This window comes from Etheostoma spectabile, chromosome 9 (assembly GCF_008692095.1).
Source record: "Etheostoma spectabile isolate EspeVRDwgs_2016 chromosome 9, UIUC_Espe_1.0, whole genome shotgun sequence".
In the NCBI taxonomy this organism is placed as follows: Eukaryota; Metazoa; Chordata; class Actinopteri; order Perciformes; family Percidae; genus Etheostoma; species Etheostoma spectabile.
The window spans coordinates 33993929-34016788 of record NC_045741.1 but is presented as its reverse complement, the minus strand read 5'-3'; the positions used below and the strand labels follow the sequence as shown (position 1 = coordinate 34016788).

Here is a 22860-nt window from a genome sequence, read left to right as displayed (position 1 = left end):
TCTCCTGCTAAGAGGACTATCACCAGAGGACATTTAATGATAAAGGAAATCTGGTCGATATAAAACTTTTATGGAGTCACACACTGTTGTCTGCTGGTAACGTGAATTAGAGGTCTTTTCTAAGTAACGCTGTGTTGTAATATGTTGTTTATTTCCAAATTCAGTGAATGGTTAGCATACTCATTAGACAGTGAAGCCTCTACTTGAATCCAGAAGAGTTTTTACAAAATGTTAGCTGATAAATAAACAGGAAACCCTTTACATAGCCCTGAACCAGTTTCAAAATAGCATATATACAATAACCTATGAATAGCAAGAGCAACCTTTTTCTAACTAATAAACCAAGACATACGGTATTTTAAGTATTGTAAACCTCATAAAAAATGTATTTTATATTAGCCTGATATACAGTGTTTCACTGCCCTTTCTGGTTGAAAGTTTCAGCAATGGATGTGACTGTGCATTCATGGGCATCGGAAAAACATTGTTCCCAGGGAAAAAGTCATCATTCACAACACGTCCTTTTGGAAAGTGGGGCTAGATTTTGCCAACAGTTTCCCAGTTGGTGACAAATTGTTGACAACTGACGTACAGAAACACGGCCGACAATCGTTCAAATGTGTTGAATGGTTAGAAACCTTTTCCTAAATATAGAAAATTCACGCATGTCCACAATGTGCTATCGATTTAGGTTGTAGTCGTCCATTGGTTCTAAAAGTTGTGTGCTATTGACAGTAACAAGTAAACCAATTCAAGTAGGCCTATGTTTTGAGCTCTTTGTAGTGAGGGAAGAAACGCGTAATTGAAGTGCTTTGGGGTGTCCTTTGTTATTGTGGCCTCCATATTTTAACACAACTGATGCTCTAGGCTATGCCCAACAGTTGTTATGCCAAACGGCAATGTAACAGAAGAAGAAGAACACGCATCCTGACCATGTGAACGCTGGTAGTCAGAAAAACAACGTAAACACGGGCAACCATTTGTTGCTGTAACCACACCCAACAGTGATGTCAGGGTGGACACACCCAATAGCACAGTTCTAAATCACTGCAGCAGGCTGAAAAGTGAAACCATTGGAAATCAAAAAGAGTCTTTTAGCTGTTAAGATGTTCTTTGACTACATATGCATGTGTCACAGTTCTTATGCTGCACTGTAACTTTTATTCTTGTGTTTTATGTGTCTATTTTTTAACTGTCTATTCATGTGTTTTACCGGTTTTTAATGCTTATGATTTTTAACTGTTTTTACTTGTGTTTTATCTGTTTAACTGATTTTGTGTAAAGCACTTTGAATTGCCCTGTTGCTGAAATGTGCTATACAAATAAAGCTGCCTTGCCTTGTCTTGCCTTGCCTGTTTTCCTGCTTAATCACTTCGTTCCCCACACCTGAGCTTCTCAATCACCTCTCCACCTGCACTGCATTCGTCCGTTTATATTCACATCTGGTTTTCAGTTTAGCGCTGCTTGCTCAAACCTTGATAAAGTTAAACTTTTTTTTGTTATTTCCCACATTGTTGTTGTGTGGTAATGGAGTTAAACACAGATTGAATTGGAAAGTTTTCACTTCATTACCTCACTTCATCCAAAAATTAATGGAAATAAATGGATGTCTGTTTTAGTAGGCAATGTAGTTGAACCATATTGAGTCACACGGTGGTGTGGTGGATGTGGCTGCCTCACCCCGTTCAGGCAGACACGCGTCCCCTGACTGCAGACAGTGAGGTTTTCCTTGGCGCTTGGCTCGGGACAGACCGGGGAGAGGCCTGAACACACAGCCTTTCTTTGACAGTCTGTCTCCTCATCACAGGTCTGACCCGCCGGCTTAAACCCGCAGTCCTGACCGCAGCACAGGCCTTGACTCGGACTGAGCAAAAGCATCATACACAGAGATAAACGTGAAAGCCACATATAAACAAAACAAAGACAACACGAGAAGATCCATCCTCATCAAAAATTGTTGAATTGAAAGTGCCGTGCTGCTATTTTAATCAATCATAAGATCATAAGAACAGGATCAGAACAGTCTGCATGCAGATGCATTATCTAAATTCTTCTGATACACCTAAGTTAGAAATGTTTAAATGTCCATTCTTGAAGCTTTTGTGCACACTCCGATGGTGTGTATACCTGCAGATTTTCCCAGGCTTGAGGTGACACTGGACTCCTACAGGCTGTTTGGCACTGAAGCAGCAAAGGTCTGCCTCGTTGTGTCCAACGTCGCACTCCTCTCCTTCCTCGACAATCTGGTTTCCACAGATGGGCTGATCACTGACTGGCCAGAAAGAACAGACATGCAGATAAACAAACACAATTAAATACACACACACAATTTATAACTAGTAAGGAATGCACAGTGTAAACATTTAGCCGCCGACTCAGCATGACCCATCTTTTCTTCCTTACCCACAAAGCACTCATCCTTCTTCAGCTTCAGGATCTTGCTGATGTGTTTGACGCTGCAGGGCGACAACTTATCGTTGTTTTCACGCACATTGTCTGTGGCGTGAGGGAACATCAGATACCTGCCTTTACCGCCGCTGGAGCCGAGGTTTCCACAGTTTGATCCCTCATCGTGCTGGAACACAGACAAAACAGCAGAAATTAACTTTGAAATGTTTTTTTTGTTTTTTTTTTACACTGAGCCAAAGTAGTTATTTGGACATTTCCATTAAAAGTACACAGCCAAACAAAAACAGCAGGGGAAAAAAACATTTGTTTCCATCGTTGTTGTAGGCCATCATCACAGGCATGGACAGTATTTTACAGGCCCTTTCTGAATAGGTAAACACAGTTTTCTGTCCATCCTCCATCCATCTTCTCCGCTTATCCTTATCGTGTCGCGGGAGGCATCAGCTCCAGTAGTACCCAAACTCCCTTCCCGAGCCACTATCGACCAGCCGCTGGGGATCCGAGGCGTTCCTCACCAGTGGGATATAACTCTCCACAGTCCTGTGGTCTTCCCCGAGGGCTCCTCCCGCTGGACGTGCTGAACACTCCCTGTGGGAGGGCCCAGGAGGCATCCTACCAGATCCCTAACCACCTCAACTGCTCCTTCGACGCGAAGGATGCAGTGTCTCTCTGAGCTCCTCTGTAATGATGAGCTTCTCCCCTATTCGCTAAGATACGCCAGTCCACCTCCTGAGGAAACCCATTCGACCGCTTGTACCCTGGAGTCTCGTTCTTATTCGTCATGACCCATCTTCATGACCATAGTTAGGTAGGAACTGAATTGCCCCGGTATATGAGCAGTTTGCTTCGGCTGCAGCTTCTTTCGTCACAACGCGGATAAATGGAATGTATAACCGCACCCTGCTCCGATCCGCACCAATCTCACAGTCACATATCCCTCATCGCGAACAAGACCCCAGGTACTAACTCCTTCACTTAGGGTTTAGATCCTCCCCACCCAGAATCACTCAATTCGGTTTCCTGCTGAAACATGGCCTCAATTTAGAGGTGCTGACCTCATCCAGCCGCTTCATCACTGCGGCTGCGACCGATCCTAGTGATGCTGAAGCACATACCGATGATGGCATCTGTGCACATCATCTGCAAAAAGCAGTATACATCCAGGCCCACCACTCAACCCACCCCACACCGACTTACCCTCGATAATCCTGTCCATAAATATTAATCAATGGTGACAAAGCGCCCCTGGCGATGGCCACTCTCACTGTGACGGTCCGACTTACTGCCGGTAAACCTGACACAGCTCTCGGGGCTTTTCTACAGACATTGGTGGGCCTAAAAGGGACCCCCTCACCCCATATTCCGCACCCTCCCACAATTGTCCGGGGACCGGTCATACCCTTCCCAGATCCAAACACTGTGCGGTTGGGGATACTCCCCCCCCTCCAAATTCCTTGCAGAGTAAATTTTTATCCTTTTTTCCCCTCCCGGACGAAACCGCATTTTTTTCCCTTCAATCCGGTTCGTATCGGCCAACCCCCTTTCCACACCCCTTGGTAACTTTTTCCAGGAGGCGAGAAGGTGTACCCTGTAATTGCACACCCCCCTCTGGTCCCCCTTTTTGAAGGGGAACCCCACCCCCCCTGCCACCCCTTAGGCCCCGCCCAACTTTTCCCGCAATGTGAAGGGCGTTCAAACCAGACAGCCCCTCCACACCCAGAGCTTCAGCATTTCTGGGGGTCTCATCAATCCCGGGCTTTGCCCGCTGTGGGGTTTTTTTTTTACTACCTCAGGCGACTTCCCCGGGAAATTCGACAATCCCCCATCATCCTCCGCTCTGCCTCCCCCAAAAGGGCGTGTCCGCTGGATTTAGGGGTTCCCCAAAGGCTCCTTCCACCGCCCTATTTTCCTCATTTAGGTCAACACGGCCCCCCCTTACTGTAACGCTTGGTGTTCCTCCTTTCCCCTTCCAGGTGGCGAACGTTTTTTCCCAAAACCCTTGGGCCGCCGAAAGTCCCCCCCATGTCTTCTCCCAAACTTTTCCCACACCGCTGCTTTGCCTCTTTCACAGAAGGCTGCAGCCCTTTGGCCCTCGTTTCCCTCAAAATGCCCCCCCGGGGTCCCCGAACAAATACCCCCAAAGACTCCTTCTTCAGTCGGACGGCTTCCCTACCACCGTGTCCACCAGGGGGTTGTGGTTTCCGCCCCTTTAGGGGGCCCCAAAAACCCTAAACCACATCTCGCCGCCGCAGCTTTAGCAAAGGGAAATTTGAACTTTTCCACTCATTTTAATGCCCCCAAACCCCCACGGGATGCCCGAAAAGCTTGCGAGGTGGAGTTGAAAGTCCGGCAGGGGGCCCCCTCCAACGTTCCCGTTTACCCGACCCCGTTTGGGGTTACCCCTCTTCCAATCTTCCCCCACCCCCTACCCAACTCCCCCAGGTGTCGTTTACGTTTCCCGCCCCTCTCTTCACCCGGTGCCCAAACAAGGCCCAATCAAAAAACGATTATAAAAGATCATTACCTTTGGCCTAGGGTTTCCCGGGGCCAATACACTTAAGCATCCCTATGTTCAACATGGTGTTTTAGGACAAACCTGACTTCAAGAATCCAACAACAGACACCCCTCTGGTTTTTTGATCAGGGAGGCCGTTCCCCCATCACGCCTCTCCAAGTATCTCCCTCATTGCCCACGTGGCATTGAATTTTTCACAGTTTTTGTACTTTTTAAAAAATCTTTGTTATAAATTTTTAAAAAATTAAAAAAAAATCCTTTTCATCAAAAAATTTTCCCGGAAACTGATGGCCTGAAAAAAGCGAGAATGTTTTTGTTCTACAGCGGGGGCCCTGGGAACATAAAAGAGATTATTTGTGAAAAATTTTTTGGAACGGGGCCTCTGGGTTCAAAAAAAATGGTGGATTAAGAGGCCAAGGAAAGGGCTTGAAATTAACATGGAACATGTTTTGATGTGGGTATTTTTCTGCATCTGTTCTTGATTAGTTTAATGGATGGAATGTTATAGTCTTCAATATTTCTCAGTACTGTCAGTATCTGCAGCTCTAGGGGTTAATACAACTGCATCTCACAGCCGATGTTGGAGTTGTTTCATGCAAATAGTACATTTGTTTTCTTTTTGTTATGTACTGTTTCGTACCACATGGTGATTTACATTTACTGCTGCAGCTATAATGACAACAAAACAGCGGAAAGCAGTAAGAAAAGAAAGAACACTAAAGTACAGGCAAATACGTACAGTACTCTGTCAATCTGCAAATTCCCTGCCCCTCTTGATAACTTCTTGACAACTGTAGTGGTTTTAGAAATGCTGACACCACAGACATTAACTAATTAGATTTTATGACAAATTCAAAAGTTTAGTCAAGCTTTCTCTGGTGTTGTGGCTTGTAATTCCTGTAAGCTACTGTATTTTGTTTTGTGCATTTCTGTGTTCGTTTAAACACATTATACATTTCAGGTACAGCTAAAACAAATAGTTATCATTAATCGATTGAAATCAATTAATTCAAGTGACAATGCTGAGCATGATCTACTACTCACATTTGCTGCTTTTATTCATCATACACAATTGTAAACTGAATATCTGGGGTTTTTGACAAGAAATTGGGTTTGGGAAATTCTTAAAAGTGGGGTTAGGGTGCATGCAATTTAGCAAATATAATAGTACCAACTAAATAAAATGAAGTAAAAGGAAGTATTGATACAACAAAGAAGGAAATCAGTTCTATTTCACATTTCTATATTTCTTAATATATTTAACCATTCCCCTGAGCAGCAAATTGATCCATAGCACACAACTCTAAAATCCACTGCGTGCAAGTGTGGTTGCAAGGGAAGTAGGCCAAAGGCCAAAGCAGCCCTTTACCCAGAATTCCCTCTCAGAATGCACAACAGCCCACCCCTCTTCTTTGCTTCACCGTGCCTGCTGCACACATTAGGTAAAGCACATGTTCAGATCTCTTCCAGCCTGTCCGGTCAGGAAACAATGAGACATGCCTCCAGGATCCAGGACACTAGAACTTGCGGTAGTTTAACTTGTAAAAAGCCTGCAGGGGCTAGCAGAACTAATCTGCTCAGGAACGCTTCAGAGGACTCTTTGGTCTGTGGAAGTGTGAATAGCAGAGGGCGGGGTGAAAAACGCTGCTGACATTTTGGGCAGTGGGAGAAAGGTTGCAGGTGTTAGCGGCCATCACACATAGAGAGGTGCATTATACATGAGCTGTGTGTTGTTATGTTGGAAGAGGCAAACGAATAGAGAATAACTGGAGAGAGAAAGAAATCAGAGATCCTCCTGTTCTCTTATTTCAGATTATCCAGTGAGGCTGAGCCAAGAGTTTCTATGAAACAAACCAGTTAATACAGGCCAAGGTCTTTCATGCCCACATGAGTGAATCATTCACAGATAATTTGTTCCGGTGCAGTGCAAACAGCCAGCCATGTATGTGAGAATATGCGAGTTTAGTCTAACTTTTGAATCACAGGGATTTTTCATGTTGACTTATCATTCAGCACGCAACTCACATGGTCTTATGATGGACTAGACAAGTGTTTAAATTATTGGTTCACTGGGGCACCAAAAGGAGTTCAGGGTAAAACTAGTAAAGTTTAACAAATGTCTGAAACATGGCTCCAAAAAGGGCTTTAGTTGAGCCCTTAGACCTTTTACACAGCAGACATTTTTGACATGTCATGGTAGAAAATCACAGGTGTTACTAATAATAATAACGATGGCTCCTTTCAATGGGAATGCCTAGTAAGACTGTTGATTAAACAAGCTCTCACAGTAGCAGGATCCTGCAACTGGAACACTAGGAACGCTCTCTTTCTCTGAAATGACCTGGGATTGACCAAATTCTATTATGGCTAGATTATCTAATGCCTGAAGACAGAGCCCACAGGAGGTGCATAACTCAGAAAATCATAAATAAATTAGACCGCTTAAAGTACAATATTCTGAAAGTACTTAGTAAGTAAGAATACTTGCCCAACGACAGCAAAAATAATGTGCCTACCACAGCTTTAACGGTATTAATTAGACTTGTGAATATTCTGCCATGGGTCGTTTCAATGTTTGGTGTGAAAAAAGCTGATATACAATGAATGAACAACAACACTTTAAAAGGAAAATTCATCCTAAAACAGACTCTACATTTTGCAATATCAGTGATTTTGGACATTGATCTTGGCTAAACTTCTTTCCCTAACATTTTTGTTAGAGATGGTATAATCTCTACGTATGCTGAAGAATTTTGAAATATTACATGCAAATTAGTCTACATGAATGTAGAGCACAAAACGTATCCAATTCATGGGATATATCGGGTGCAGTATTCACTTTAAACGTGTGTTTGGTTTGATTAAGCCACTTTAAAGGCCCCCTCTTTATTCAGTATCAGATGCATGTTGTTAGTATTTTGTAAACTCGGTTATGACGACTGACCGGGGATCCCAGGCTGTGGCCGAGTTCATGAGCGAGGGTCAGCTGGACGTGTCGTGGAGGCAGGAACTGTCCGTAGTTCTGAATTGTGACCAGACCTGTGTTCAGGCTAGAGGTCTGGCCATTATGCTGGGTGGTCTGCTGTGAACATATTCCTCCCCAGTTACCTGAAGTGCACACAGATGAGAAGAGGATGAACATGGAGTTTAGTTAGAGTAAATTACATACTGTATATAATATAAAGACTTATCTAAAACATACCCACGTGTCACTTTATATACAGTATGGTTGCATGACTGACCTTGTGCTACTGGAAATACCTTAAACCAACAATGTTTTGCTACTGAAGCGTTATCGACCTCTGAGGCCCAGGGACGGGGAGATGCAGAAAGACCAACAGACCTGCTGAGCTTCTCTAGTTTCACATCAAAGCCTACAAAGCCATTTGGCCTCCAATGGTCTCCATCTGCCTTCGGGTTTATGTAATGTCCCTGAAAGCCATTCCCACAATTACAAACAGCTGGCCACGTTCACATGGCTGGATGGATGTCTAGGTTGTGACATCATATTTCAGCTGACCAGCCAGAGGACTGCTTTTATGGTCCTATTGATCAAAATGGGCACCTGTGACAAGGTTCCTTGGAGGGACTGCTCATGGATTTGAGTAAAGTTTAGGTGGTTTAAAAAGACCATTCATGTTATATTACTAATCTGATTACTCATTATAATTTGGAAGGATTGATTGTAAATACAATACTTAAAAGGTGGGAAAGGTTTATCAAAACTGAAGGATGGTGAGCAGTCTTGTATTTAATAAGTAGGACAAACTAATGGGGAGTTGTAAATACTGGCTCTTTGGCTAATTTCTTTTAATGGATATTATTGTTTCTATTTTGTGCCCTTTTTCCCATCACTCTGATTACTCTGAGAGGAGTAAGGAAGGAAGCTCAAGCACCTTACCATTATTGTTAGTTTTTATTAATTTATTTATTTCTTAGCATTTTCTTTTTCTTTTTCTTCCTTTTCTTTTTTTATTTTTATTTTATCGTCTGATCTTTGGTTGTGTATTGATGGTTAGACCTGATCTGTCATATATTTGTTCTGTTGTTTTTTGTGTTATTAAAATAAGACCATTCATAACAACTCACACTTAAATGGGGTCAATCATTCTTAATGTATGGGCCACAAATCTACCAAAAACTGAACCTGAGAAGATGCTAACCACCTGTACCTCTAATCTAAGCCTACAAAACTGACTAATTACTAACTAACAACATCCACAGCCATGTCTATTCATGCTCTTCTTCATCCCGCATTATTTTCTCAGCACTTATTGCCATCACCAACTCTTTCAATCAGTGGGAGTAATCTCTATGTGTCCATCCTCTCTCTTCATTGGTTCTCCCATTTGTGCCCTTGTACGGTTTAGCAGTTCCCATGCAGTCACATGAATTTTATGTAACACCTCTTACACAATGTACCATTTTAAGGGGGTATAGCTCATCAGGTGTGCGTCTGTTAAAGAAATTTAGGGGCTGTTTCAGAGAAATCTGAGTTCACTAGGTGTCATTGAGGACTGTGGGAACCAGTCGAGGGCATCTGGATCTCCTACCGGCATGTTTGTGTTACACTGTGGGCGTAAGTGTGACGTCCAGGAACAGCGAGGGACAGTTAGAGGTTGATAAACAAAAACCAAAGTGCCCTTTATCTGTGCTGTTGTAGAAACAATGAGGGTACTATAGGGAATAGGAGCGAAGGCAGAAGGCACACTATCGTCATGTCACGTGAAGGACGCTGCCTGTGACAATACAATAATCTGAGCCTCTTATTTTATTCCTTGGTGTTGACATCACATGATGGTTTTTGCCAGAAAGGAGAAAGCACATTAAAATTATTTTAGCTTCAGGGGAAAACATTAAACTGTCAGAAACTGTACTCCTTACTGCTAACAGTTTAAGGAGAGCAGTTTTATATCCGCCAACTGTCAGGAAAGACCCCCCCGGCCATTGTAATCACAAATTCTGGATGCATTCATTTCTCCAGCATTCCTAGCTTTTGACATAAAGTCCCTCGCCCCCTCCCCCCAGTGGGCTATTCAAGGAGCTGGGTTTCCTAGAAAGAGCTTGCTTTGGAAGACAGTGCTGTGTTTTTTGGCAGGGCGAGCAGAGAGGGGCTACGATTTTGGCCCCTCCTCCCGCTTGTCTTCGCCACAGCAAGGAGATGCAATGAAAGACTCCTATTATTAGCTCGCTTTACAAACACAGTCAAAAGAAACAAGCAAGCCTCCAGATCACGTGCACATAATGCACACCCTCACCATAAGGAGTAAACAAGTACTAAGACACACAGAAGCAGAAAACATACACCCAGTAACACCTACTTAAATATTTAGTCATAAAGTATCAATTAACATCATAGAAAAACAGGAAAACACACACACGCACACACACGGTTTAATGACAAATAATAGTAAAGGGATGAAGGTCTTTCCTTGGATAAACAAGCGGGGTGGGTCTCACTGTCTTAATAACACCTTTAGCAACAAAAACAGACACAGTGGGCGATATGACCGCTAATAACACTGACCACAGTTTTCGGAAAAGTGCAGTGGATGCTCTGGAAGACCAACAAAAGTACTGAGAAAAAAAAGAGTGAGCCTGAACAAAAACAAACAAACTGGAAGCCAGCAGTTACTGTACGAAGAAATAGCAAGATAACTGAGAGTGGTTGCGTGGGTAGCAGCATTTAGCCTACACAGGGTAAGAAAAAGGAAAAGAGAAATATTCAAGAGAAATATAGCTGTAGATATAAAGGAGTACTTATATCTGTTGCTCCTGACGGATGGACATCTGAGACGGGAGCCCAAGGGCAAGAACTAAAATTCAGTCGGAGAGAATAGCATTAGCTTTCCTAATTTTCTGTCTATGAAACAGGTCTGATAATGTGTACTGTTGAACGGTTGTTGTTTATCTTCACAACTCAATTTAGTGCAATTTGGGACATGATGTTAAGGTCACCGAACTAACAGAGAAGAGAGAAGGTCAGGACAGATTCAATATAAGATCTGTAAAAAGAATCCTAAGAGATTTGTTGACATGACGACAGACGTTGCTGGGCTGTTTTATTTGCATAAAACTTCTTTGTGGAAAATAAATTTAAGCTTGTTATTCACTAGAGTCCCAAGATATTTCTAGGTTTCAGCAGAGTCTCCAGTCTATCCCTTGATAATGATATTTTGGTTGATTTGAGTAGGTTTGTGTCTAAAATCAATGCACATGTCCTTAGTTTTCTGCACATTTAGGGAAAGGAATGCATTGTCACAACGTTTTGGTTTCCTTCAAGATGTTTGAAGAGAACTCACTATGCTTTCTCGTTGTTTCTGATCAATACATGTTATAATGTTGTACAGTCATGTTAAACAATACCAAAGTGTCAAATAATGAGATGAATGCATTTAGACTTGAGCTCTGCAGGCAGCTAAGATCCGCTTTGTCCAGCTTTTAACATTTGGTGCTCATAGGGTCGCAGTGGGGTCTTTGAATTTCAAGTATTTGTGTACGTCAAGGAAACGGACTTCCTTACATGGTCATGCTGCTGCACGCTCTGAGCTATTGGAGGTCTTTCGGACAATGATCAATCACAACGGAGTGGCTTGCCGGGGGGGGGGGGTTCAATTTCAGTTACACTACCAATCTTGCTTGGATATAAAAGAGCTTTTCGGAGAACTTGTAAATTGTACAAGGAAGAACCAACCCTCAAATATTTTTTATAATGCACCAGGTTAATGTTTACATTAAAAATTGACCGCCAAAATGTTTCTCTTGGGTTATACATCCATGATGAAAAGGCAAATATTGAAAGATGGATTTCTGGATTGATTTAGTTTTTTTATGTCTTTTATGTTAGATAACTCAAAAAAGGATTCCTTTTAATTGGAGAACCGATTATTTTAACCCAGACCTAGTTCATATTCCTGGAACTTTCAATAGTGCTAGCCATCAGTGAAAGACATGGTAGTAGTGCCCCATGGGCAGAACAGTGGAAGGGTAATTGAAAATCCACATTTCAAGGATATAAACTTATGGTAACTGTTATTTTAGTCTTTATGAGTGTGTACTCTCAAAAACCCATTACGACATCAACCGCAAAATTATTGTGTGGAAAATTACAATTAGTTCCTCAATTAGTCTCAGGAGAAGAAGGAATGTTACTGGTGTAAAAACTCCAACCCCTGTCCTTCATTGACGTATGAACATACAACTTAGAGAGGTTAGAGGAGGAGGTCAAAGTGATTGATGGCAGCTGTGTTTGAGCATGTGTGTGCACGGTGCATCATGAGTGTCATTGGGGTCTTTGAGTTTATGATCCCATGGTTAATGGGCCTTCTATTTCCCAAGACCAGTAATAAACTGGTGGAAGTGAGTTATGCAGAAACTGAGGTTGAGTGTTTCTGTTTTTGGAGGTCAAACATTATCCACGATTTTGCTCATTCTTCCTCAGTCTCACGTGAGACTGAAAAGTCTCAACAATGTCACTGCCACCATGAATCCACAATGCATGTGTGTGTGGGAGTGTGTGTGTGCGTGTGTATGTCTGCCTCACTTGAGATGTCACCATGGCTATCATGCTGTGGAATGCAGTCAGCAACCCTCACTAAGACATATGGGAGTGGTGTGTCCTATGTGTCTTCTTTGTGTGTGTGAGTGTCAAAGGTTCATTGCTCCTTAACCACATGTCATTATGGTGGTGTGGTCTCACACCCCTCAGTTTAGCCAATCAAAAGCTGGGTCTAACTGAAGGAGAACCTCCTACTACAACAATTCCCAACATATGTATATATGTGTCCAACACTACACACAGAAAGTCTGTCACCAGAGCTGAAAAACACGAGTTCTATTTGTAATCTTTTCGTGATTTTGATTTTGTCTGTAAACAATATAAATAAAATTAAAAGAAAGTAATGAAACATGTCCATAATGTCGTCTGTTAATGACATTTCCAAATTTTAGCCTATTACAGCAGAGGGTAAGATAACGTTGCCTACCGCTGGGGATTGTTAATTGAGGAGTTCACTCACGTTTTTCTTTTGGTCTCCCAAACCAAAACACTGCTTGTATAGAAGGACTGCATAAGGGTCTGTTATATTCTGGCAACTCATGTGTGCTACAACATCACATGATCCAGGAAAACCAAGGAAGGCTTGCATTTATTTTTACTGCAGTTTGTAGTCTGTTGTTCCTTTATTACTCCTTCTTTGACCCAGTTGAACAAGACAGGCAGCTTTGTGCTAAAAAAGTATTTTTATTGTCAATTTCAGTGCTGTTAAATTCATGCTGATTTTACACAACTCAACCCCTAAAAAAGGTCTTGGCTAAGGCACAGAGTGCCATAATAATAAATGTGTGTGACTACTTTTCTTAATCAACCTGCTGTTTTATGGCAAAGTGCTCCAAGCTAAAATAAAGTAATCTCAGAATGTATTCCTATTACCTTATCTACATGTCTTTTCAATGTGGGTCAGCCAAAACAGTTGAGGACACCGTATTGACCTATTTGCTCTGATACAGATATGCAAATCACCGTACAGCATGTGTGCTACTTGTAAATGTGATTTTCGTGTGTCCCATTGAGTCTGACTCACCATGTTTGCCCTCCCAGGCGAGCCCCAGCAACCCACTGTAGTCTCTGTCAGTTAGCAGATAGGACAGACAGACGCTGTCCCAGTTGTTCTCGGAGTACAGACTCAACAGTTTCTCAGGCCCGATGTAAAGAGGGTACAGAGGATCCTTTCTATCCTCCTCTTTCATCACCTGGAGAGAGACCAGCAAACACACTGTTGAATCAAATATCTGCGAAGGAGCTCACTTGACACACAATGATTCAAACAATGACATGCTCCTCTGCGGCTCTAAGAAAGTAAGCATTGTATTTAGTCGTTTTAAATCCTTTTGAGGCTGAGAGTCTTTCCCTATTTCATTCTCACTGGTAGAAGAAGACATATACTCACCATCTGAGAGTGATGCATTGGCCAAATCATCTCAAGGTTTTGACATGTTTGTGTAATTAAAATTAAATGTGTGAAAGCTAGGATTACTGGTTACTGGAGTTATCAAAGACCTGACGTGCTGAAGTTTTGGCACAAACGTGTCCTTGTTTGAGTGCAGAAGGGTCTTACGCGGAGGGATTTCACTTTGAAGTTAATCAGCTTGATTCCATCGAATTCCACTTTGTCGTAGATGTCATTCACAGCTCGCATGTAGGAGGCAACCTGAGAAAAACATAACAACATGACAAAATGGTCAATAACATCCACTGTTTCTTTTAGTGTGTAGGTTATGAGGTCTAGGCCTTGGAGCTCAACCCACTGCAACTTCAAAACTCAGTTAGACAAAACACAAAAGAACATAATATCGCCTTCAGTTTGACAGCACATATGCAGCACCTTGGCGCCTTGGCATCTTGGATGCAGGAGACACTTAAGCCACACTGTTAAATGTTTCTGTTAATTTACACCCAAATCTCTATCTGAAATAACATGTTATCACAGTATTTTTTGCATTCCGGGAAGGAGCATAGAAGAAGGCATTTGAACCTGCAACGAACACACGGAGATCGAAATCGGAAAATTACAATAATCCTTTTATTCATAAAGTAATATTTCTTTAAAGTTATGCATAGTTTTAACATTTATCATTGATGTTGATGTATACTAAACGCCACAACTTGCACCACATGAAATAAAGTAACTTAGCTAGCAGCTAATGAGCCAAGGTGATTCCAGCTAGCAAAATGTTGATAGTTTGTCTATTAATCTTAAAAAACAATGCGCTTAATTAATGTCCATTCATATATACAATCTAAATGTAAATGTAAATGTAAATGTGCTGTATTTATATAGCGCTTTTCCAGTCTTAACAACTGCTCAAAGCGCTTTTACATCTACAGGAAACATTCACCATTCACACACATTCATACACTGTGGCCGGGGCTGCCATACAAGGTACCACCTGCTCATCAGATAAACAGTCATACACATTCACACTCCGATGCGCAAATCTATAAATAATAGGCTAACTGTAGGACTGTGCCGTTTAAGTATCATTCCCGAAGTCATGTTTGTGTGATAATCTTGCCATGTCTTTCATTCATTGCCACATCTGGTTAAAGCAGGTTCATCCAGAAAATCAAACGGCTAAGATAAATCAATTTACTGGTAGCTGTTTATGATCCTAGAGAGTTGGTCTGAGACTGTATTTGATGATTTTATGTCAGCTTGTCGCCTTTGATGGATTTTAGCTGTTAGGGCTACCAGACATGCTGGTGTGACTATTTTATGTGCAGGTTTTAGCCCAGCAATGAGGTAAATCCAGCTAAAACAGCTACTACTGATTGGGCTAGTGCAGTATCTGTGTGAACAGCTTTTTTGTTGTTGTTTTGATTATCATTGAGTTGTAGATAAATGTTTACAATTGTTTTTGTTTTTAATTACAGATGTAGATTCAGGGTACCATCCTTGATCACACTGCTGATCAAGATGATCTCCCATCTGTTGTATGTAGTGAATTCAATGGTATCAAACTAAAACATTTCTGTTTTAGGAGCATCCAGCGCTGGAACCACTGGAGGATTCTTGTTGTATCTTTAACCTACAGTACCAAAAGAAGGCCGCCTGCATGCTTGAAACCATCCAGAGGTAAGATGTTGTCTGTTAACACCTGCATTTGTTCAGGCCTAGCTGTGGCTCAAGCATGGTTTCAACAGGTCTAGTCAAAACTGTCTGCGAGCTTCCTGACAATACGGTTGTTGACTATACGACAGCAGGTTGCGTGGTTATGACACAATTGTTAGCCTATTTTTACAAAAACATCTGCTACAGAGCCATAACGTGAGGTACAAGGTAATGGAGCTTTTGATACATTGTTGTGTTTCTTTAGAAATAAACAACAGACAAATAGAATCTTTAAACTCTTCAGATGTAAAGTTGTTCACTGTCAAAGTGACGACAAAATGAATTGCAGTCAATGGGATGCTAATGCCGGGTGATGGCTTCGTAGCATTAAAATGGCGCCATGGGAGCTACGCTTAGAGAGGAGAGGCTTACCCCTTTGGTGCCCATGGGCATGCTGGTCTTACAGGGAGGTGTGTCCAGGTGCATTCTGGGCGTATTGCCATCTTGAGGCAGCGGGAAGAGATTGCACTATTGACTGACAAAATCCCTGGTCTAAAGTAATTTATTTTAAGTCATTGTTAAATTAACAGCACATCAGTAAAATTTGCCTAGGCTTGTGCACAGCACACACACACACTATGCTTGTTACACACACATGCAAAAGATTACAAATAAAAATATTACGGTGCAAGTCCGCCATCGTAATTGCAATGCGCCAAGGTACAAACACGCCTGGCTGTTAAAACGGAATGGGAGGGGACACTCTGATTGGTTAATTGCATGTTACGCACAGAACACAACTATGATTAATGAAGACACTAAGAACAACCCTTTTGAACCATGAGCCCGGTCCACGGACCCTTTTTTCTGCTGTCAAACTAGCAAAAGTGAATTTGGACACGCCCTAAACGCACCTGCACCAGGCGCTTCACGCCATGTGCTTAGATCGTTAAAATAGAGCCCATGGTGTTTTAGATGTCAGCAATTAACATGATATATTTTATAAATTTCCTGTGATCTATGTGTGCCTAGTGTTTACCTTTCAGTGTTTGTATTACAATAAAAAAAGTTAATTCAACAGGGAACTAGATGGTTTTCTTTCACATAAGTGTTATGTGATGTATTATGCCTATTTTTGTATTAACTCAAGCTTGAATATGTCTGTTACAATGAGTAGTGCACATTACTATGATAAAATAATAATCATTGCAATAAAAAGCAATATTTAATGGAAACAAAATAAATTGTGATTTGACATCAAATTCCTGTAAACAAAAACATTAACAGGAATGAACTGTTAAAGTAACTATAACGATAACCCTGCTGCCAGTAATTTTCTGTTATTTAACAGGAAAATATTTAACAGTTCAGCCAAGCCTGTGATTGATTGACAGCATTTTGTCTATTGACACTAAAAGAGCACATCAAAGCATCACTTAGTTTATTTTATCATTATTTTTATTTTAAAGGTTTGGCACTGAACCAGGGACAACAACAAGCATATGTGTTTAAGGTGGAAATAATTTGAGGAAATTCAGAGGTGAGAGTGAGGATGGACAGCAGGATGAAGGCCAGAGAGAATTAACAGTGTGGCCATGAAAAACGGCTAAGAACAGATTTATATACTTAATAAATGACCTTGATAAGGTTGATTGTTCACAAAGAGATTTAATTAAAAAGAATTGGGTTTTCACAAAGGGGAAGTTACAAAGTAGATTTTTTTAACTTATGTCACTGGATTCCCACATCAGTATGTCGCCAAACTAGAAAGGGCTGATCAAGAAAGCATCTCATGTGACCTCTGACCCCAGAGGAGCTCTTTGTTCAGACAGAGAAACTTCAACATAGATAAATCACTGTTATCTTTCTTAATGCACTGAGGCAATGCAGGCGCGCCAGTAGGCAAGCAGCTTTTAACCCAGTCACTCAAATCTAAGTTCACCGCAGGTCAGCCAACACTAAAAACAAGTTCAGTTTAATCCAGGAATTCTAAAATGCATTCTTATTCATCAACTTTGCATCTTAAAGAGTTGTTACTTCATACTGAAGGTACATACTGGAGCTGCTGGGTGCAGCTGAAGAACAGAAGGTGATTGGTCCTGCTTGTTCAACCATGTGGACTAGTGGCTCTGGCCTTTACACCTGGCTGGCACAGAACCTTATTTTGGCAAAACTGTCTGCAATGCATGTGCCACTAAGGCGTGTATTTAAAGAGTTGGTCCCCCCTGATCGGTTCTTGGTGCCCCTCTTTGCCAAATCATTTTAAAAATCCTGCAATCACTTATGGTGCAACCATGTTCTCAGAAAGAGGGGAAGGCTCTGTACCTCCTCCCTACTGCTGACATGTGAGAGCTGTGTGCGTCTATGCAGGCCCTGGCATGTGGCACTATATTCAGCCTGACAACAGCTTGGTCATTTGTATTGGTTATATCAATACAAATGACCAAGGTTATATCTCAATGATAAATAATGAACTACCTCAACACTAATTGTTTTCCTTACTATATGTTAGTCATTAGAAAAAATGGTCCAAAAAAAGAAAAGTTTAAGCCGTGATTGGATATTAACATAGAAATCTTAAAATATTTCACAAGGCCATTTGGCCATGCCCCTGCCTTGTCCTTGCTTTTTCCTGTGTTCCCCATTCCTCTTGTGTCCTCCATTCACCCAGTTTGCCTCTGTGTGTCTGGCAGTGTGTGTGTGTGTGTGTGTGTGTGTGTGTGTGTGTGTGTATGTGTGTTATTCCTATTGTGCTGCTCATCTGCTCATCACCTCTCCAGCACATCAACCCTGACTTTTCTCCAACTATGTGCCAGGCCGTTGTTCAAATCACATTGGTAGCTACCCTCAGGCCAAGCTGTAGAATCTTTGAGGTATATTTTTTCCCTGGGTGCTTGTTATCTAGGTAAATGCTTGTTTGTTCTCTGTTCGCTGAGATTCCTGTTTGCCTGTCTGCTCGTCTGCCTGCCAACAATCACTCCGCTGCTTCCTCTGCCTGCCACGCCACCTTGACGCTCTCCAGTCATCCCCCTTTTCTAACCCATCTCCGTCTAAAATAACATTACAATAAACCTGTTAATCCTTTTTTGCATCCTGTCTATGTTCTGCACTTCGGTCCACTTACAAACCCACACATGGGTCGGGTTTGTAAACAAAGCACGCTCAGCTCAGAGGCTGAGGAAATCCTGTTGTGTACTGATAATGAATGTTCCATTACACTGGAAATGCTTCAGAGTACATTGTGTCCTCTGGTATGCTCAGGTTTCGGCATCATCTCAGTGCCTCACTCTGAAGGTGGAGGACACACACTGGCTCGAACCTTTTCTTTGTGTTAGCATGTTAAGAAAGTGTGTATCACATATGAAACATCATGTCTTGTCAAATCGGACACAAGATAAATAAATGATGTTAAAAGACAAAAGATCTGAACCCGTCACCTGAGCCACAACAGCCTCAACAGACTTGAACCTCTTGTAGTAGAGGTGGTCAGCATGGAGATGGAGCAGGCAGCTGGTCTTTGACTCATCAACTGTTCTCCTCATCCGACTCACTGGCACTTCCTGTTGGTGAAATGGCAGAGACATGATAAAGGAGGAATTACACCTGAACAGATTTTTAAGGACACACAGTGAAAGGGGCAGATCTGAATCCTACTTAAAAACCTGCAGGTACTTTTTTAAGACAGGAATGGGGAGAAAGAGAGGGGGCGACATGCAACAAATGGCCACAGGTTGGATTCGAACCTCATGGGGCCAACACTCTACTGGGTCAGCTAATGGTCACCCCTAGCATGTACTCTCTTGAGAATTAGGGAATATTTGTCTTTGTAGGTGTAAGTTCATGAAGCGCAGCTGATGTGTACATATGAAAACATGATGTCTTTATAACTGGAATGCTGCATGTCCCAGTGGGAAATGGGATGTGTAACTACAGGAACACAACATGAACGCACCACTGGGAACAACATCTGTTTAGACCATTTTATGACCAAACAGTGGAAATTACCTCCACCAGCAATTATGTGGTTAAAAATGGATTCGTACCAATGTCCCAACATCCATTGTTGATAATCAACACTGGGATCACCACCCACTTGGTCAAAGGTTAACAATAAATAGAGTTCCCACGGGGGGGATTAGCTAAATGGATTTGGCAGATGTTTATTCCATCATACCTGGTTTTGTAATTGCTCTGCAGTCAAGGTTTTCTGGAGGGTTTAAATCTGAAGCAGCCTCATTTATACTGTAACTGTAGTTTAGGCCTGTGAAGAACCAGCTCATCTTTCAGTTTTCTGTGTTTTCTGTATCTTACACATCCTTTCTGTTGCTTTTAGAGCATCTTACATCATGTGAGTTGGTCTTGGTGACTCAACAGAATAAAGAAAAGTGAACAAACAAATTAATGCTCCTGAAATAAGGTCAGTTATATTTACAGATGAATCAGACACATTGTCAAATGTTTCTGGGTTAGGAGTTAATTCGCTGTAAATGGCACTGCAAAGGAGGACATTCTGAGGGTGAGGGCTGAGAAAGAAAGCAAGGCAGAGTGTGCGTAAGTGTTTTTGGGTAAGCATTCACTGACTGATGACTGATGTCTGGACTGTCCTACCTCATCAGGTCTGAGGCTTTGGGCAAGGATGTTTAGATGTTCTGCACCACAGAATCCACCAGGGCCACTTCTCATGGATGGTAGGACTGTACAAAAGCAAACATAGACATTTTGATACACAAACAGGATAAAAGCATAGATGTGGATATGTTTATGTGTACATTTTACTACTACTCTGTCTCCTTTTTGGTCTCTTCTTTGTCATCTGTTCCTTGTCATAAATGTTTGAAGCGCCATGGCAAATAAAGGGAGGGACTTACTGTAGATTAACTAATATGTAAAGAGTGATGGCAGTAATGTCAGTTTTGTTACTGAGTGGATGTGTGGCAAATATGGTGTGCAGTTGTTGTTGGGAAAATTATTGAGAACCCCCGAAAAAGCACATTGAGAGAGTCTGCCCAAGTGGACAGTCCATGAACCTGCATGAAAACAGCAAACAAGTCCCAACCAAACAGGCCAGAGGGTCGTTACACACGCGTGCTTCAGTCAAACACACACAAAGATGCAGGTTGAAACACACACAGACAAGCAAACACTGTCACCAGTAATTTTGTCCTTGAACATGTTCCATCGGTGACTGAATCAACAACGTCAATGGCTCACTTTAATGTCATCGTACAGTGTCCCCTACAGGGGAGGATCTACCACGGGGGCATTGGGTGGCAATTTCCACCCTAGACAAAGCCTTTCTACCCCAGCTTCAACTTCAGTTGGCAGTTTTAAAATCAAAGAAAAGTTGTGGCTCATTGGACATTTAAGCGAGTGAATTTTTTAATATCCGATAGTAAGTGAATGCAGCTCGAGACGACCAGCACTCCGCAAGGCCAGATCTGTATTAGACTGCACAAATCACCCCATTCACTCTGAAATCGTAACACCCTCAGGTCGCAGAGTTCAAGAGGAATAGGAGTAAAAACATCTTTGTTCCATGTGCAATATCTCGGCTTAATTTGAACACTTTTGAGAGATTGCTCTTGTGGTAAACAATTGTATGCCACAAACATGTTTGTACTCATGTCTTTGTATGGTTGTCTTGTTTATTTGTATGTTGTTTGAATGTGTTTTTCATCTTGCACTCTTGACTGCATATCACGTTTTTCATTTGGGATATTAAAGTGACTAAACTGACTCCGCCCACCCTGCCCCACTCCCCTTCACACTTTCCCTCTATTCACATGCCGATTAGTTTTGGTTTTGCGAGATGACCTAAGTCACGCTGAACTACGTCAACATGGGTCAAGGTAAACCAGATATAATGCCATGCAGCTTCAAGTATGAATTCATTTACAAGCGTTACATTTTGGACGATTTATGGCTTTCTGAGCGGCGATGCCCGTGCGTCACACTGTAATACCGGGAGGTGGCCTAGTGTGTAACATGCAACACATGTTCTAAACTTGGAATGATACAGAGAGGATTATCAACAGCCCCTACATGTTCAACAGCCATAAATGTGTAGGAAGCAATATTTCAATCTGCTCTGTCTGCTCTCATCAGCATGCTACTCTGCAAATAGCAAAGTTTTAAAAAACAAGCTAAAACCAAAGCTTTCGGTTGGTAATCTAACTGTTTATCTTTGTTTGCCAGAATCTGAAAAAAAATCTCGTGAACTTAGCTGCTGGGTAAACAAACCATCTTCTCTGCTGGGGCGGTAAATCCACTTTCCAGCCATGGCTACTTAATATGCATGCCAATGACGTCATCGGACTTTGCTTCTTTATTCTTTCTGAACATCACTCAGTATTCTGACATCAGGAATTATATGCTTTATTTTTTTGACAATAGCTTAGGGAAATGTTTAGCTTCCGGGCACTGAGCTTTCTGTCCTTTGAACAATATAGTTGAACAGTCCTGCTGTAAGTGTTAGAACAATTTCATCATCAAGAATAAACAGGAACCAGAAGTTATATTAACGTTCATTTTTTGTTCACATTCACGTGTGAACACAAGGCGACAGTTTCCACACCACAGAATAGTATAGAAAATGTCTAATTGGAAGCTTTCTACCGCCACTTATTTCTACATGTTGATATAAAGACATAACAACGTTGATGTTGTCAGTTTATCTCATTCGGTCTAAGAATCTCCTCCGCCTGCTCTGCCCCCAGAAACATCCCGTGCCTTTCTCAAGGACAGACGATGTCTCCATGGTTATCTTGTTTAGAGTGATCAGTATAATATAGTATTCTTATGCAAACAGTTTTGCACGACCAATAGTCACCTGAGCTAATCAGTTCACATCAGCTGCAAAACCCATTCCAAGCAACACAACTCTGAACACATGTCTCAGTGCTCAGTGCACCAAACACTTTGCTCAACCTTCACTGAGATAACACACACTGTCAGTCAGAACAGTGAGAATAAAAAAACACAAGCATCAAAAGATCAATACAGAAAATACTAACTTTTCATCTTTACAACACAATTTGAGTGACTTCATACTAGTCAATAGTTTCTTTAAAGAAAAGATATAGATTTTATGTGATATACCAGTTTTCAAGTACACTAGAAGGAACAAAAATCAGCAGTTTGCTTCAATATAGTATTTTGTCTCTAGTAATTTATGGAATTACTGGGAAAACAAAACAAACTAAAGGTACATTAAGGTAACAGAGAATAGTGTGACTAATCCTGCCTCTCTCCAGCATCATGCAGCTAGTTGTCTTCATCACATTGGATGTCTGCATCCTCTCTAAATAATACTGAATGTGGTGTTTT

At 41.7% G+C, this 22860-nt stretch overlaps 1 protein-coding gene across 1 annotated transcript in view; it reads right to left on the bottom strand.

Annotated features, from left to right (window-relative positions):
- Positions 1-22860, bottom strand: part of si:ch1073-396h14.1 (disintegrin and metalloproteinase domain-containing protein 10) — a 37850-nt gene that overhangs the window by 6508 nt on the left and 8482 nt on the right. The window contains exons 5-12 of the mRNA XM_032525209.1: positions 20143-20228; positions 18972-19094; positions 14041-14133; positions 13507-13675; positions 7869-8032; positions 2404-2575; positions 2128-2272; positions 1681-1864 (exon numbers count right to left, since the gene is read on the bottom strand). Coding sequence (XP_032381100.1) covers positions 1681-1864; positions 2128-2272; positions 2404-2575; positions 7869-8032; positions 13507-13675; positions 14041-14133; positions 18972-19094; positions 20143-20228 — 1136 coding nt within the window. The remainder of the gene's footprint in view (positions 1-1680; positions 1865-2127; positions 2273-2403; positions 2576-7868; positions 8033-13506; positions 13676-14040; positions 14134-18971; positions 19095-20142; positions 20229-22860) is intronic.